A 12,359-nucleotide genomic window follows, 5' to 3' on the forward strand; every position below is an offset into this window, starting at 1 on the left:
CTTCGTTTTCGTGCCGGATTAGTGCGGACGGTAGGCCTGACCGTAGAAATGAAGCTGCGTTTTGAAATTTCTCCCGTGTTGTGCGGACGGGGGTCCTAAATACAAGCCGGTCCTTTTCAAAACGCAAAATTCCTTCCGACGATAAACCAAATTGAAATAGACCCCCCCCCTCCCCCTTTCCCGGTAAAATCCACTACAATTAAAATATAACTCCAGGACTTACTATCGGAATGTTACGGCATTTGATGGTATGCGTCGTTCAATTGAGACTGAAGTCTATCATTCAAATCTTTATTGTTTAATCCTTCCTTTGTTATTCGAATCTCATAAAGAGAAATCATATTTAATAGTTATCATGTAATAATTATAGTTTTTGATATAAATCAACTGTTGTTGGTGAAAACAAACACTTATATTAGCGACGCCTTCTCAATTAAACGACAAAAATATATCTCATTATATATCTTAATTTACGTAACAGCACAAGTCTGCAAAAAGTTTTATTATTAAGCAAAAAAAACTTATGAAATAGTTCGGTATCGCAAAACCCCCAACGAATTTTATTGACCAGTCTGTCTTCCATTAACCGAGCACACAAAGCGAACTCTTCGTTTACCTTCAGTTCTCAGTTCTCCAACTGAAAAACTAAACTGTAGCCTTGATTTCATACAAGCTGCAACATAGACATAGAGTTCGAAAGAGTTGGAGGGTTTGTCCAAACTTCATCTCGCGGCGTTTTCTTAAAGGCGCGTATTAATCGTTTCTGAAAGTTTTAATCTTCAACCAGTTTGGATATAGGGTCCTTCTTTTTCCTTTGTCGTGCGGTCATTTTTGTTCGGCCGTTTTTTTGTTTTTATTTTTCTATATTCTCTCACCTAACGCACTGTCAAAAACAAGGAGTGCTCGTAATCTGTTAACCAATTCCTAACACTTTTCTGTAACTAATAATTTACTGGTTCCTTTATCAAAGACCGAGACATTTTACTTCGGTATCTTACCTTGGTTTTGCGTTTGCCGAACTTAATATCACAACAACAGAAACTTGGTACTATATTATGTCCCATTTTAAATTTAACTCTGTAATTTGTCAACTTTCATCACCTCACAAGCAAAGAAGCCTGATACAAGTCCAGTTATCCCAAACCTTGATCAACCTCTAACTTGGAATTTAACTTTTATCTCAGTTCAATATGAATAATTAGTCGGTTCAAAGCTGTAACCACCATAAGAGAGTGTGTAACAGCTCGGCTACCTAGCAAACTTAATATTTCCCTCTTCGCTAGCTCTTCATTTCCACGAAATTTTAAAAATCTAAACGAAAACTCTCTAAATCTCTTGTTGTCAGTCTTTAGGACTGAAGCACATCGTCAATTAATGGCTTGTGACCAGTCTCTGTTCTTCGCACGCGCGAGACACTTTTGCCGCGCGATATATTAACCGAAGGGGAGACTGACTGCCATAAACTAAAACCCACCAAAACCACTAGTTATCTAGTCCAGTTCTGACTCTCTCTGCCACGCAACGCTGCACTCTAGGAAGGGAATCTCTCTCTCCCTAGCGTTGTGTGACAGAGAGAGAGCCAGAACTTGACTTTTTGTTATCATAACTGAAGAAACATCCATCTTCACAGATCACGCACTCGATTCAAACCCTGCGAAAGATTTGTTTGAAATTCGGCCCAAAAAAATTCACACAAGTGATACGTGCGGTGTCTCTGAATCGCTGCTCCTCACACACGAACATGGAAGCGAGCCTTTGTATTACTACGTCATCAACATCGTATTTTTTTGGCGCGAATTCTCCGACGTCTGTGCCAAGGGAAACGAATGGAGTGCGCGAATAAAGATGGCTTTTTATTCACGCGGAAAAACGTCTAGTGCCTGGTTGTTCAAAAACTAGCCAATCAGAAGAAAGGTGACTTTAACACAACCAGTCAACTGAAAAAGAGAGGCCACTTTCCCGCGCTTAAAGCTCAGCCCTGATTGTCTATGACAGCCCATACAGAGCAACTTCCGAATGCTATCAGTAGTATCAGAGCCTAAAAGAGTTTTGTTTGTCATCCTAAGACTGTACTATGTAAAGAAACCAACCTAACTATAGAACTTAACCTAAATAACTAATTTACCAACTTTCCGGAGTAAAAAGTAGCAGATATCTTCAGTTTGAAAGACCTTTGTACTACATCAATCATTTGTCAACTTGCAAAGCAAAGTCTACATGTATTAAATTCTTGTACCAATTCACTAGTCCCTCAAAAGCGATTCAGGGGGTAGTAAATGTTGACGTTTTACCATGATTTTACCAGGCTTGCTTACAAACATCATATGTCCACTAAATGCTCACTACCAAGCAAGTGTCAGAGAATTATTCAACCTGCAATGAAACAAAACCTTGTGTTTCTTTTAGCTTTTTAAGTTTAAAAGTAGACCCTCTGTTAACAGACCCCTTCCTTAGGCCAACACCCCTCCCAAGAGAACAGTCTGTCCAGTCACAAGGCAGTCCACATAGAAAATTGCGTCACTTTGTCATCCAGTCACAAGTGAAATAAAAGCCTATCGCGACTCGTTTTCCCGCACTTCGCCTCAGCAACATGTATTTGTTTCGAGTTTTTATTGGTTCATTGGATTGTCTGCATCACTGTGACTGGCCACAGTAATAACTTAGGTTTTACAGCGGTTTTCAAGTCAAAATCAAACCTATTACTTAACAATTAGACTTCTCAGCCAATCTCAAACCGAAATAATACTAAAACCAAAGTAATTGCATGATTACTTTCGATACTCAATTGAAAACCGCTCTATGACAAGTTAGACAAATGACCATAACAAGATCTGACTAAGAGAATTAACATTTTGAACTCTCACTATCCGGGAACTATCTTGATCAAAAGATGACATCTGGGAAAACTTTACAATTCAAGGACGTTTCGAAGACCTAAAATAATATTACGACTTGTTCAAGACTGCATTAATTAGGTATAACCAAATGCTGCTAACTGGTAGCATAGGAAATGGACAGAGACCTGCAAGGAGAAGACACATTTTCACAACAGGTTAACAAGACCTACCAGTCACTAGGCTGCAGCCTCTTCCTTCTTCTCCTCGTCAGCTTTAGTTTCCTGTTTTTCTCCTTCTGTTTTTTCTTCTACTTCCTTCTCTTCTGTTTTCGCTTCCTCTTCCTGCAAAAGTTAAAACCAAAACGTACGTTACTGTTTGCTAGTTTCTAGCTCTCAACATTTCGCCGTGTTCAATCGTTTTCAGGTCACGTGGTCCGGGGGCGCACTCTGGGCCGTTTGTCTCGGATACGTCACCGAAATGAATTGACCGTGAAGGCCTGGGAGAAAGCCGCACAGGAACTAGGAAACGTTACTGTCAGCTAATATCTGAATGAGTTATTTTTTGTTTTGTGTTCTCCCTTAACTAAACTGTAAACTGTAAATTCTTCCTTCATCTCTCTTGTCCTACAATTCGACATAGTAAGCCTGGAGGCTAACTTGAAAACCTAACAGTTCATTTGGCCTCCAGTCTCATTAAAACAAGGTTATAACAATTACCTTATCTGAAACGCACTACATATATTAAACATACCAAATATGTTGTAATAAGATGTTGTTGTTGTTGTTGTTGTTGTTGTTAACAAACAGAAAAGAGCAACAGCTTACTATTCATGACTACATGAAGTATACCTTTGTGACCGAAAGTTCCGCTGGTGGTGCAGCAACAGGCTCAGGTTCAGGCTCAGGTTCAGGTTCAGGTTCCTTCATGGGTGATAAAATTATTTTACCAACATTCTTACGTTCGTGAATGCACTGCATGGCCTTTCCAACCTGAAACCAAAAAAAACCTTCATCAGTTATGGGCTGCCAGATTCCTCCACTTAATGAAGAAGAACTCAGGCTAAAACTATATTCTGTAAAGGACTTTGTGAAGGCAGAAGAATATTGTTTTGTTGACAGTCTCTTCTTATAACTGCCTCACAGCTGGAAAGCTGTGTAGAAAATATTTTGCAAAACCATTTTGTCATTCCTCCATGCCCAAACCATTTCCAGAAAGAAAGCAGGTAAGAAATATTTAAACTCTATGTGAAACTTAACCTTGACTGAGCAATTGCATGCTGACTTTACTTTGCAACAAATCAAAGACTACTATAGGTATCATAGGGTGCAGAGAGCTGGAAAGTAATCTTGCAACACTGCAGGCAGAGAGCTGGAAAGTTAACTTGCAACACTGCAGGCAGAGAGTTGGAAAGTTATCTTGCAACACTGCAGGCAGAGAGCTGGAAAGTTATATTGCAACACTGCAAGCAGAGAGCTGGGAAGTTATATTGCAACACTGCAGGCAGAGAACTGGAAAGGTATCTTGCAACACGGAGCTGCAATGCATGTAGAGAGCCTGATAGTATTTGTAAATGTGAAACACATCAAATCAAGCCTTGATTGCTACAGCACTAACCTCTTCCAAAGCAAACACCTGATCAATGACAGGTTTGATCTTCCCTTCACTGTAAAACTGAAACAAATGTTTCATTGCTTCATGAAGTAACTCATGGTTGTCAATCAACTCCCTGAGCATGAATCCACACACAGTTTTGTTTTCCTTCATTAGCTGAACAGGGCTGAATGTCGCACCTTGAAACCACTATTAAAATAAAACAACACTCATTGATAGTAATCATGTTCATGCTTATAGCCATGTCTCGAAAGCCAAATCTTAAACAGAAGTCCTAAAAGGTAAAGTTTCACTTGGTAATACATCATGCTAAATACTATAAAGTAAATAATAAAACAATATTATGACTGAATAAGGTTCTGTTCATTCCAAGAGGCAGCAATAGAAAGGTGGACATGAACGGTTTTCACTTGAGTATCGAATTTGCACCTGTCACATGATAAAATAGCAGAAAGAGAGGGAGGGAATGGTGAGGTGAAACAGGCTCTGAGTAGAGTAGAGTAGAGTAGAGTAGTGTAGAGTAGAGTAGAGTAGAGTAGAGTAGAGTAGAGTAGAGTAGAGTAGAGTAGAGTAGAGTAGAGTAGAGTAGAGTAGAGTAGAGTAGAGTAGAGTAGAGTAGAGTAGAGTAGAGTAGAGTAGAGTAGAGTAGAGTAGAGTAGAGTAGAGTAGAGTAGAGTAGAGTAGAGTAGAGTAGAGTAGAGTAGAGTAGAGTAGAGTAGAGTAGAGTAGAGTAGAGTAGAGTAGAGTAGAGTAGAGTAGAGTAGAGTAGAGTAGAGTAAAGAGTACTGTGTTTAAACAGCTAACATTCACACTGCTAAAACATGATTGGTGAGATCATCAACTCACATTCTTATTGCGAAGGTGAATTAATCAACATGACACGAGCGTGGGACAAAAAAAAATTCTGAGTCCCTGACAGGAATCGAACCCATGACCTCCCGAACACTGGGCGGGCGTTCTATCCACTGAGCTACAAGAACTCATGGAGAGCAAGGTTATTTAACTGAGTTCATATATGACAGGTGTCCTGTCAGAATTTTAGACTCAGAATTTTTCTTTGTCCCACGCTTGTGTCATGTTGATTAATTCACCTTCACATTTCATTACCGAGCTTTCCTAGCAGTATGCAGGACACCTGTCATATATGAACTCAGTTAAATGACCTTGTTCTCCATGAGTTCTTGTAGCTCAGTGGATAGAGCACCTGCCCGGTGTTCAGGAGGTCATGGGTTCGATTCCTGTCGGGGACTCAGAATTTTTCTTTGTCCCACACTTGTGTCATGTTGATTAATTCACCTTCACATTTCATTACCGAGCTTAAAACTCACCATCTTTATTAACTTATCACATTCTTATTGTTTAAAATTGTGCTCTGATTGGTTGAAAACCTTGAGGTAGCCCTGGTTGAAGTCATTGTATTGTAAGATTTCAGCAGAGTAGCCAGTTTTCACATCACTGAATTTACTATTACATTTTCCAAGACTTTATACTTACATTTCTGGCTAAATTAAAGACACTCTTTGATTCAGAAACAGCATTAGCCATTCCTGTCAGAGAAAAGAACAATAATCAATACAATAAACCTACTTTGTTTTTTTTTTTATTCTCATTTAGCTGTCAATTAGAACCTCATACTCGTTATTATACTCCTCATAATCTATATCATTTCGCAATTTTTAAGATAGCAGTATGAATATAACGTACAGCATGAGGATGGCTTTTATATTTCAGTCCAGTTGCCTTCCCACAGAGTCCGCGCTTGTGCCAGTAACCGACTAGTTGAATAGGAGATGGTCAGTCTGATATCTTTGTGAAATGAGATAATCAATGACACATGCAATATGATTTAAAAGTTGTACTGTCTTTTACTCATTTTTGTACTTGTGCTCTGAGAACAGAAATGCAGACCTTCAAAAATGATTACTTAAGGTGGCTTACTACAGTTTTGATGAATTAAAACAGCCCAACTTCTAACATCTTTTGATCTCTTTTGATCATCTTTCCAAGATGTTTTTCCTTTCTCTATTTACTGTTTGCTTAAGTCTTTTACCATTCTGTGTGAAACTTGAACAATTTAACGTCAACAGATGGCCAAAATGAATGACTGAGTACCTAAGGAGAGACTAAGCACTTGTAGGTTAAATAACGTTTTTCTCAAAATCTACCCATATGACCCAACCTCAAAATTTCAGGAATAAGAAATTGGCTGATTTAACACTCATGCAAAGTAAAATAAAAATCTGTAAGACAGATTTTGAGCTATTTTTGATTTCACATCTTCTTAGTTTGCAAAAAATCTGTCTTACAGATTTTTATTTTTAAAGACTAGTAAACAGTAAATAGAGAAAGGAAAAACATCTTGGAACATTTTTTAAAAGAGTTAGAAGTTGGGCTGTTATAATCCATCAAAACTGTAGTAAGCCACCTTAACTTAAGGAAAGGGTACAATATTCTTATAGCCTCATGGTTATTGTGCTCAACTAAGGACTGAGCGGTTCGGCTTAAAGTAAGGAAAAACTTATTAGGCAGCCACTTTACAACATAGAGACAATTTTTACCACAGATTGTCAATATATTAACTTAGCAATAGTTAGCTTTAGGAATGTATATCTTCATTTATCTTTATAAATTAATCATTTTAGCTAGATATTAAAAGATAAAGAGAGCCACCTTGTGGATATACAGTTAATAAAATTTTACAACGATGATGATTATGATCATTATTAAATTTTCTGTCAAAATGTCATTGACCATATCCAACTTACCGAAGCAAACAAGACTTCCCAAGGGTTTTAACAGACTGTATCCCTTCTTTGTGTCAGCACCTCCAAGGGGATCAAGCACAATGTCTACTCCTTCTGGACAAACCCTGAAAAAACACATTACCATAATAATTATTATTTATTCACTGGTGCAGTGTCAGAGAAAGAAATTATCTGACTAAATTAACCCTGTCACACCCAAAGTTATAACTTAAGTGGTGTTGTGTGGTTCTGAAATCTTTAATGTTGTGAGTGTGACCATTCAAATCAAAGTTACTAGGCTGTACTCTTCTGTGGTTAATAGTGTTAACTTTATTTTTTTTGGATTAAATTTGGTATTTTTTTTTTTCAATTTACTGGTATTTAATAAATTTAGGTTATTACTTTCTTCATCATCATTGTGATTACTGCTGACTATTGTCCAATGTAGAGCGGTTTTCAAATGTCAGTGCAATAAAACCAAAACCAAACCGATTACTTATCAATTAGACTACTGAGCTCATCTTAACCATTGTAATTTAAACAAAACCAAAACCAAAGTAATTGCCTGATTACTTTCGATACTCTGAAAACTGCTCTTATATTATTTAAGCTCCCATAAAGAAAGTGTCTCTAAGGTTTTTATCATGATCCTTTTTATCTCAGCAACGGCTGATTGGTTCATATCAATCACAAAGTTGCAAAATTCACTGTTAAGGGAACCTAACTGAACCTACTTCTTTACTGCTTGAACATAGTCCATTGTTCTGTAGTCAATGGCATGTGTTATTCCATTTGCAAGAATGGTTTCATGCTTGGATAAAAACAGAAACAAACTATTAAAATCAAATATGATTTGGTAAGTTGTAAATGATATATCAATAATAAATAAGATCAGGCCATTCACACTGGGGATATATGGTAGTCAGCTACATTTAGTCTGTCAGCGAGTCTATCTTTCAATCTGTCTGCCTGTCTATCTGCCAGTCAGTCAGTCACACAGGCAGGCTGTCAAACTGGTAAGAATTACATATTAACTTATGTGGTTGATACACTTAATAGATAAGGTAACAGTGTATCAAAGAGATTTGACAAAGTTTAAAAGAAAGTGCAACAATATTCAAGTTTAGGTTGCCCTCCTCTCAAATTCAGAAGAGGGCAACCTAGACTTGAGGGCAGATTTAACCTATCTCACTACCCGAGCTAGTAACCTAGTCTCGGCTACATGTGCAGTGGTTGTTCATGTGACGTGTGTACCTTTGAAGCTGAAGCTGTACCAAATGTGGTAACCCCTTCCACTGTCTTACAAAGCTGTGTGGCTGCAACACCCTGGAAAATAAATGATGATTTGCAAATTCATTAGCAAGGAACATCTGCAACAACAGCTTTTACTACCAATGTGCGTAGATGAGAAATAGAAAATGACACAAATGTTTACATAGCCTGACGTCAAAGTCAGTTAAAGATTTGGAGAATTTTAAAGTTAACTATGTAAACCTAAGCTGCAGGCAGAAGTATTCAAAAGTATTTAAAACTTTCTTGGCTGTCTTCAAACTCTATATGTAAACAAATACCCATTTTATTTCTTTATGAAAGGAAGTCAACAAAAGACAGAGGTTTGAAGATTTTTTACAATCATGTTCTGAAGATTCCCAAAGACATTTAGAACATTTCCCAGGACCAGTCCCAAGATGTTTTTTGCCAAAACCACCACTGTCAACAGAATTTTCCTTTGAAAATGGGAGAATTATGGGAAGCATATTAGCATTTACATGAACTTTTCTTAATTTCTTTCACTGGTTTGGGTGTATATAATTTTCAAAACTGTTTCAGTTGAGGTATGTAGTAACGTTTTCAGCAGGAGGGTAACTGGTTTTCACAGGTGGGCAAAACTGTTTGAACTCTACTTATTTTAAGAAAAACTGTGTGCTAGATGGTCAAACCAGCTGGGCAAAATCGTTGTCACAGCCAGTCTATTTGCCTGGTGCCCAGCCCTTAATGAAAACCCTGAAGAGCTGAAATATTTCAGTTACATGTACAAAATTGGTCTAGACACCTGAAACCCAAGTTCTCAAACTGCAGATAAGAGGCTCATATTTAAGGCATGAAACTAATGGAAGGTAATACTCTTTTCCTGGGGATGAAGACAGATGTCTGTTTACTTGGATTATGTATACAGCAGTCTTTTTCTTACCACTCCACCAGCTGCCATGTGAATCAGGACACTTTTCCTTGCACCCAGATTAGTACAGTGAAAAAGCATTAAATATGCAGTGAGGTATGTGATAGGAATTGCAGCTGCATCCTCAAAACTCATGCTCTCTGGAATAAGAAAGCATGTGCTGGCTGGAATACAGGTATACTCTGACCAGGCACCATCTGTAGTCAAGCAAGTTACACGTGAACCAACCTGCAGGGATCAAGGGCAACAAACAACTACTCGAAATGAATTACGTGGCTGATGCAACTGCAGATCAGTCTTCAACTAGGTGAAAGACATAAGAAAGTGACTGGAAATAACATTTATTATATAGACATGACATTTTTTTTATTACCGGAAATACACCAACTGTAAAACTCATACATTGTGCAAAACTAGATCCGGGACCTGAGTATATATATCTTCAATGAAGTTGTTTCTTACTTTTTCATGGTTGTTTGTGCAAACAGTCAGTCTGTTACTCCCTCGCTGCGCTTGTTTGCTATTAACATTGTTTTTACTCACTCAAAAATAAAATTCATATCTTTGTGACACCATGTAATATCCTCTATTTATATTTTCTTCTATGAAAATCTTTCCCCTACAACCTAGAATATGCACAGGACCAAAACACAATAGGTACCTGGGCAAAGAAATCTCTGGGGAGTGGGAGAGAGGCAATTTCTGAGTATTTTGTCTGTATGGTAAAATCCCAACCAAAAAAGAACCGATCAGAATGCTTGAATTTACCTTGCCATATAATAAAATAATAATTGTATTACAAATAAAACAGAAAAAGCAGACATCCTGAATTAAACTTAAAACTAAAACAATTCACCATGATATGTTGTGTAATGGAGAACTTACCTCTAATCCTGTGACACCTTCACCAAGCTCCTCTACAGTTCCAGAACATTCGAAACCAGGAATGAATGGAGGTTTTCGTGGACTGGGATAAAGTCCTTGGCGTTGTGCTATGTCCGCAAAATTGAGGCCACTAAGTGATTTTAAAAAAAATAGTGGTTTATTTTCCAAGACAGCATATATTCAAAACTTATCCAATATATTTTTCATTAACTTTTATTTATTTTTTTTTGCATTTACCAACAAAGCATCAAGGAAAAGCAATTTCCAGTAAATTACCCAGCAATTACTCACTTGTTTCTTAACAACATTTTAAAAGGTTATATACAAAATGTAACTTTTTAAGGTTGCTCAAAACAGTTTCCAACACTTTTCAAGACTGCTATGGTAACCTACTGTGTCATGAAAATGATAAAAATGTGTTCACCAATGAGTTTAGTGAAGTTAAGGATACACTTGGGAGTTTCTAGAGTACTCAAGCAGCTGGTACAATTTAATAAAACTTTTACATTACAAATCAGACCATTGCATTTACTAGTGCACACGAAAATGAGTTCAACAAAAATCGTTACAAGTCCTGCAGGTTACAAGTGTCTGACTTGTAATTACAGGTATAGTGCTTCACATGTAAAAGATGGTAAGAATCAAATTTAAATAAAACTTTTACAAGAGTCCGCCTTTTATTTTTACCAGAGTCCAACTTGTAAATCACAAGTGCAAAATACAACTTCAACTTATGCCCTAGAATATGTAAAGGACCAAAACACAACAGGTACCAAAGAAATCTCAGGGGAGTAGGAAAGAGGCATTTTCCTGGGATTTCCAAAGGGCTACTTGGCTCACCTACCCTGCAGGGGAGTTCATGTATGCACCCTGAGCTACCAGTACACGAAGTTCACAGAGTTAACAATGGAAAGTTTATTCACAGATCTGTGTTACGATCTTTTTGTATGTCATTATATTATGTCCAGCTAACAAAAATATTAACATCTGAAGGCCACGTTTCCGATCCGGAACTTGCATTTCGCTAACTTGGAGTACCTTTCCCAATACTCTAACCCCAATAGTCCTCCCATGGACTTCGCACTAAAAAGGTTTCTCCACACGAGATAATTCTAAGCTGAGAGTCAATATTAAGCCATATTGAACCTGAATTTAATTTAAATATCCATTTAATTTTTTTTCTCAGACATACATGCATTACTGAGACAACATTTATCTTGCAACAATGATATTATCAGCTGGAGAGGCGAAATTTAGTCACGGGTCGTGGCACGCCAAATACAAGTCACTCGAAATGGGCTGGAAATCATTTTAAAAAGCTACAGATTTCAAAATTCTACTTCGTAGCTCTAACATCACTGAAGGATAAAACTGAAATATGGCACGTGCCCCTGACCACGTATTACTAATAAGCTTACACATACAGCGTACAGAAGCTTACAGATTACCGCCCCTCCCACCGTTTTGCAAGTTGAACAATTCAAATGCGCATAATTTCTTGCTTCGTTGAATAGAAAAACATGCATTACAGTGGATAATTTAATTACAGATCTTTCCCTGTAGCAATAATCAGCAAAAACATCTGAGAACAGCTTTCGCCAGTGACAAACGTCGTACTCACCAAGCATGCACTCGAACTACAACTTGTCCATTCATCGGTTTAGGTTTCGCGTATTTTTGCACTTGTAACTTGTGGATGCCTCCATATCCAGTTAGTACTACACTGCGCATTGTCTCCTGCTCCGGTTGGAGTTCAAGACGTTCTTCCTTACCCTCGTCATTCTCTGCCATTTCCACTTGAGCTTCCACTTCGTTTTTCTGCTCTGCACCTTCCGCCATGATTGCACGTTTTTTTCCAGGGCTCCCTGAATAATACGTGTATATCGGGGAGGGGCGGGGAAAAACGTAATGTTGTTTTTCGTTCAGTCGCGTGACTCGGGCGTGACTGACTTGGTATCGACTTGGTTCTGAAAACTGCAGAAGATCAAAACGCATTTTTTTCTTAAGATATTTTCGGGCGATTTGTTTCCGAAATGCTTACATTACTCTTCGAAAAGATAAAGAAAATATTCGAACAGGGATTGCAGTACCAGTTTGCGTTTT

General features: G+C 37.8%; 1 protein-coding gene across 1 annotated transcript; it reads right to left on the bottom strand.

Moving 5' to 3' along the window:
• Nucleotides 1-259: 259 nt before the first annotated feature.
• On the bottom strand, nt 260-12,337 carry LOC145466567 (NADPH-dependent quinone oxidoreductase VAT1-like). The gene is made up of 11 exons (XM_081450281.1): nt 11,878-12,337; nt 10,257-10,386; nt 9,384-9,599; nt 8,447-8,518; nt 7,927-8,003; nt 7,214-7,317; nt 5,943-5,995; nt 4,452-4,637; nt 3,686-3,826; nt 3,068-3,178; nt 260-2,373 (listed from the first exon to the last, which is right to left on the bottom strand). Exons 1-10 carry the CDS (start codon nt 12,249-12,251, stop codon nt 3,074-3,076), a joined length of 1,458 nt encoding a protein of 485 aa, XP_081306407.1. The 5' UTR covers nt 12,252-12,337; the 3' UTR covers nt 260-2,373; nt 3,068-3,073.
• Nucleotides 12,338-12,359: the final 22 nt, after the last annotated feature.

The sequence above is a fragment of the Orbicella franksi genome, chromosome 13 (assembly GCF_964199315.1).
Source record: "Orbicella franksi chromosome 13, jaOrbFran1.1, whole genome shotgun sequence".
NCBI classification, from domain to species: domain Eukaryota; kingdom Metazoa; phylum Cnidaria; class Anthozoa; order Scleractinia; family Merulinidae; genus Orbicella; species Orbicella franksi.

Bases quoted from the DNA above. Each gene is read 5' to 3' on its own strand.
- LOC145466567 (XM_081450281.1), bottom strand. From the start codon at position 12,251: ATGCGTTTTGATCTTCTGCAGTTTTCAGAACCAAGTCGATACCAAGTC. The intron at 9,600-10,256 runs GTAAGTTCTCCA...TGATCCCTGCAG, and splicing joins AAGGTGTCACAGGATTAGAG to GTTGGTTCACGTGTAACTTG. The intron at 7,318-7,926 runs GTAGGTTCAGTT...GTGTTTTTTCAG, and splicing joins TATGTTCAAGCAGTAAAGAA to GGTTTGTCCAGAAGGAGTAG.